Raw genomic sequence first — 4,597 nt, forward strand, 5'->3', positions numbered from 1 at the left:
AATAATACAGAACACTATAATTTTTAGAAAAAATATGTCCTGAAACATAGAATATGGGGAAATAGAAAAAACAGAAAAAAAATATTAATAACAACATTGATCATAACTGGTGTAAACATTGATCATAACCGCGTGAGCTTCTTATTCATTCATTCAGTTATATATCTAAAGGGTTCCCAAGTTACCAAACCAAGTTACCAAACCGCGTGAGTTTCTTATTCATTCATTCAGTTATATATCTAAAGGGTTCCCAAGTTACCAAATATAGTGGTTACTCGCTGAGAAGGCCCCTATATATATATATATATATATATATATATATAGAGTCATACTCCACTAGAAACCTCCTTATCCTAAAAACTAAAAACCCAACTGGATTATCACTAAACTCTAAGGAGAATATCACTAAATTCTCCTGCAACCCCACTTTCTCCTCCAACCCAACCTGCCTCCACCTTCACTTCCTGTAACTTCATGCCGCCACCCCATCCATGTCCACTGCCCCTCCATGTCCGCCGCCTCTCCATGTCCGCCTCCACCGTATCTATAACCAACAAATTCAACCCACCTCCACCTTCTCCTTCTTCATCTTCTCTTCCTCCACCACCTCCAGTTCCGTCACCTCCACCTCCGTCGTCCTCACCTTCATATCCACCGCCACCTCCACCATCTCCACCACTGCCACCACCACCAGAATCAAATACAAAAACATATCTGCAGATTTCCCCAATTTCTGGGAGTTTTCACTAAGTTTTACAACACACATCACTAAATTCTAAAGAGAATATCACTAATTTCTGAAGCGTATATCACTAAATTGTACACATAAATCATCAGTTTTTGTAAATATATCAACGAGTATATCAACACTTTAACACTAAAATATATGATAGAATCTAGTCGTTCACGAGATTAAGGGAGAGAGATCATCGAAAAAATGATCAGGGAGAGGGAAGGGGAAGGACGAAGGTGGTGATGGCGGAGAGAAGACAGAGTTGGTGATGGTGGAGAGAGAGAGAGAGAGAGAGAAAAGGGATAGTGATGACGGGGAGAGGGAGAGACAAAGCTGGTACTGCAGATGATGGCGGTGAGGTGAGTCAATGTTTTTTGCGTGGATAAGATTTGATCGGGGCAGATTTGGGTGGCCTGGGAGGGGTGTGTTTTATTGGTTTTAGATTTGTTTTGGTTGAGTGTATTTAGTAATTACAAGAGTGTAAATAGTGGTTTTTAGTTTTTATTTTAAGAGTGGTTTCTATTTGATCATGAGCCTATATATATATATATATAACATGACAATGTATTTTAGATCTCTTTCCCTTTTACATAAATACTAGTGAAGAAAACACGCTCCGCGCGAGTGAGAAAACTGTAAAATATAAAATCTTTAAAGATTCTCTTATTCTTTTATTTTGTATAAAAATATTTTTAGTTATAAAAAATGTAATGGTGAATCAAACATTTTGTTTTATTACAATTTAATTGATTTTTTGTGAGCAAATGATAATAACACGTCATATAATTTTAAAAATTAGGAAGAAAAATATACGTAAGAGAGGACTCCTCTTAAATCAAAACAAACAAACACCTATTTCTATACTTTAGATTTGTCATCATAAACTAAAGTTCACACAAAGTGAATCCACGTAACTTTTGCTCTGCCTCCTCATTGCCGCAAGTAGACCATTCTTTGACCCTCCATTATGACTATCTGCTGCTTTAGATGTATTTGCTCTTCTAGTTTAATCTCAACCATTTGCTTCCTCTATAAACTCCAGTTGACCTATGAAGAAAGGACAGAGGGTTTTGGAAAGAATGAACATATAATTATAATTGAGATTAGTAATGTGCCAATATAATCAACAGCTCAATTACTGAGTGTACGCTTGAATGCCTTGAAATTGTCTAAGGATTGAAGCAACATTAAGCTGATGTAATGCTCGTCATCCATTTGGCATAATGGTGAGAGCCATCCCAGAAAATCTCAAACTCTCCGATCTTTCCAAAATTATGCATCTTATACCTTTTCTGCACCAAATAAACCAATGTCCACATTGTGATTTTATACGACTCAAAACACTATAAAATGATAATTATTTTTTTAAAACACCGTATCTTTATCCACTAACTTAAAATCCCAAATTTCAGGCCAAAGATTCACTAAAAACCCATCTTCTAGAGCAATATGCAGCCATAGTATAAATTTGTTTTTTTGAAGTAGGATAGCTCATAAATGTTAGCTCCAATATCATGTTATGGAGGTGATTCTGTTGAAATTAACTTAGGGAGATTTGTATCCCTGAAATGCACATGTTATCTTTGCAAACATGTTTGCTATAGCCTATAAGTGTGCCACGAATATGGATGTGTATCTACTATAACTGCATGTGGTACCCTAAGTCCAGCTTCCCAAACTCTAGCGTTTTTCATGTCTAAATTTCAAGGTAATTAAGCAATTTGAAAATTGAAAGCATGGGCAGAGATAAAAGCAATAATTTCCAAATGAATTGCAAGCGATCATGTGTTTAATTACAAGCATATACACAAGCATAAAGTTGAATGTACCTGTGAAGAGCGAGGCTGTAGCAAAGCCGCATATTCCAGTACCAACTATCACAAATCCTCTTCACACTTCACTTCACCTTCTGCACCCATCAGTATCTTCTGCTACTTGCTCAAACCAACAGCTGTTTAACCAATCAATCTTTATAACCTGGAAAAAGGTAGAGGTACACACATGGTTGTCATGTCGGTCGACTAGTCGCGAGTAGTCGACTAAGCGGTGAATGGATGTCGACTCAACATGTCGACTAGGTGAATGTCGATATTTCGGTCGCTTGGTCGACTAAGCGGTCGACTAGTCAACGACTAGTCGACTAGTCGAGTTTGGGCCATCTACTAGTCGACTATTTTTTCTGCAATTTGCATTCTGCATAATTAATTCTGCATAAATTTTGTTATTTATTTACTGTACTGCCACATCACATCACATCAGTATCACATAATTGATATTTATCGATTGTTAGCTTGATACATATATTACTTGATCGTGTGTACTTTGCTTTGTTAACTATTTTCGCTTTTCCATCTTCTCTTTAAGTGTCCAATTCTTAATTCCTTAGAATCTGAAATAAAATTTTATGGAAGGTACATAATACAAATATATGTATGTGTTTATATGTATATAAGATATTTTTAAATAATAATAAATATATATTTTTTAGTGTCTAGTCTACGACTAGTCCACGACTAGTCGACTAGTCGACTAGCGGGAGGTCTATCGACTCGCCTCGACTCATCGACGTGACAACCATGGGTACACATGATCTTTATAACCTAGAAAAAGGTAGAGGTACAGATGATAATAGATGTAAAAAATAAAGGCCTGCAGAGTGGCAAACGAAAATCTATTCTAGTGAAACCACCGAGTTATCATCATTAACAACCTCATCAAACACCAAAGATTCGCCGCCTTCCTGTGCTCAAGATTCGCTTTGCTGAAGTCCCTTTCGTTCCCTTCCTGCATATATAACACTCTAAATAGTTATGTATTAATAATTTTAGCTCTTTTTCCATTTTATTAATAAATATATGAAAAAATTTGATGATAAAAAATCAAAAAATGAATAAAATATTTCACTATGTTTCAATATAATTTAGATTTTAAATAATTAAAAATTAAAATATAAAAAATATTATTTAGAATTATAGTAGAATCAAGTATATTTTTTTATTGAAAATCTTTCTTGAAAAAAGGCAGTATGTCAGGCTGGCACAATATAGAATGATTCGGGCCAGTACATCTACCTTATTATCTTGAGATTCATAGGATTTTAGTGGCCCTTCAAAGGTAAGAAAGGAACTTCATCTACTATGTTCAGTATCTTACTTCATTTTTTTTTTCAAGTAAGAAAGTAATTGTTTAAAACTTACAATAATATAATACCTCAACACTGGAAACATCACGTACGGAACATAGAGCTTTTAAAGCAGAGAAGCTGTTTCGTGATTTATTTGATTCCTCCTGAAGATCTTTCAGGCTAGGAGAATTTGCTGCAACATACTGAGAAAAATCCATGTGGTCTCGAAGATGTTCTGCACAATATAATGAGCAAAATGTCAAGATTTATGATTTGTATGCACGATTCTCTTTCGTCCATTATTAGTAAAAAGTTTACCTAACTTTATAAACAAAATTACAGAGTTCGAGTTAGCCTGGAAAGCCTTTCAAAACTTTTGTCACTTTGATACAACAGAAAAGATATTTTGCTTTGGAGCTTTAGAAAGCTGAAATAGATCATCATCAATAACACAACGCCTGAAATTGAAGATGCGATGGAATCGGCAAATGGAATTACATTCTAGCTACCAAATAAGTGGTGATCAGAGCCATGCTTGAGATTTTATGTGCCCTGTACAAAATTTTAGAATGGTGCCCTATTATTAAAATAAAATAAAATAATAAAGTAAATAAAATACAAAAATTAAGTAAATATTTTCTTTTATAATATAATTTAAATACATTGAAAATCAAGAGATAAATTACAAGTACATAATTAATAAGATGTAATCATTATAAACAAAAAAACGACGACATAAA

At 34.4% G+C, this 4,597-nt stretch overlaps 1 protein-coding gene across 1 annotated transcript; it reads right to left on the reverse strand.

The window, feature by feature from the left end:
* Window positions 1-383: 383 nt before the first annotated feature.
* On the reverse strand, window positions 384-1,753 carry LOC135151535 (uncharacterized). Its single transcript, XM_064090048.1, has 2 exons — window positions 1,671-1,753; window positions 384-714 (listed from the first exon to the last, which is right to left on the reverse strand). The coding sequence occupies exons 1-2, from the start codon at window positions 1,751-1,753 to the stop codon at window positions 384-386; spliced, it is 414 nt and encodes a 137-aa protein (XP_063946118.1).
* Window positions 1,754-4,597: the final 2,844 nt, after the last annotated feature.

This window comes from Daucus carota, chromosome 3 (genome assembly GCF_001625215.2).
Source record: "Daucus carota subsp. sativus chromosome 3, DH1 v3.0, whole genome shotgun sequence".
NCBI lineage: Eukaryota > Viridiplantae > Streptophyta > Magnoliopsida > Apiales > Apiaceae > Daucus > Daucus carota.

Coding starts and splice junctions, on each gene's coding strand:
- LOC135151535 (XM_064090048.1), bottom strand. CDS start 1,753: ATGGTTGAGATTAAACTAGAAGAGCAAATACATCTAAAGCAGCAGATA. Junction 715..1,670: donor CAAAGAATGGTCTACTTGCG/GCAATGAGGAGG, acceptor GGAAATCTGCAG/ATATGTTTTTGTATTTGATT.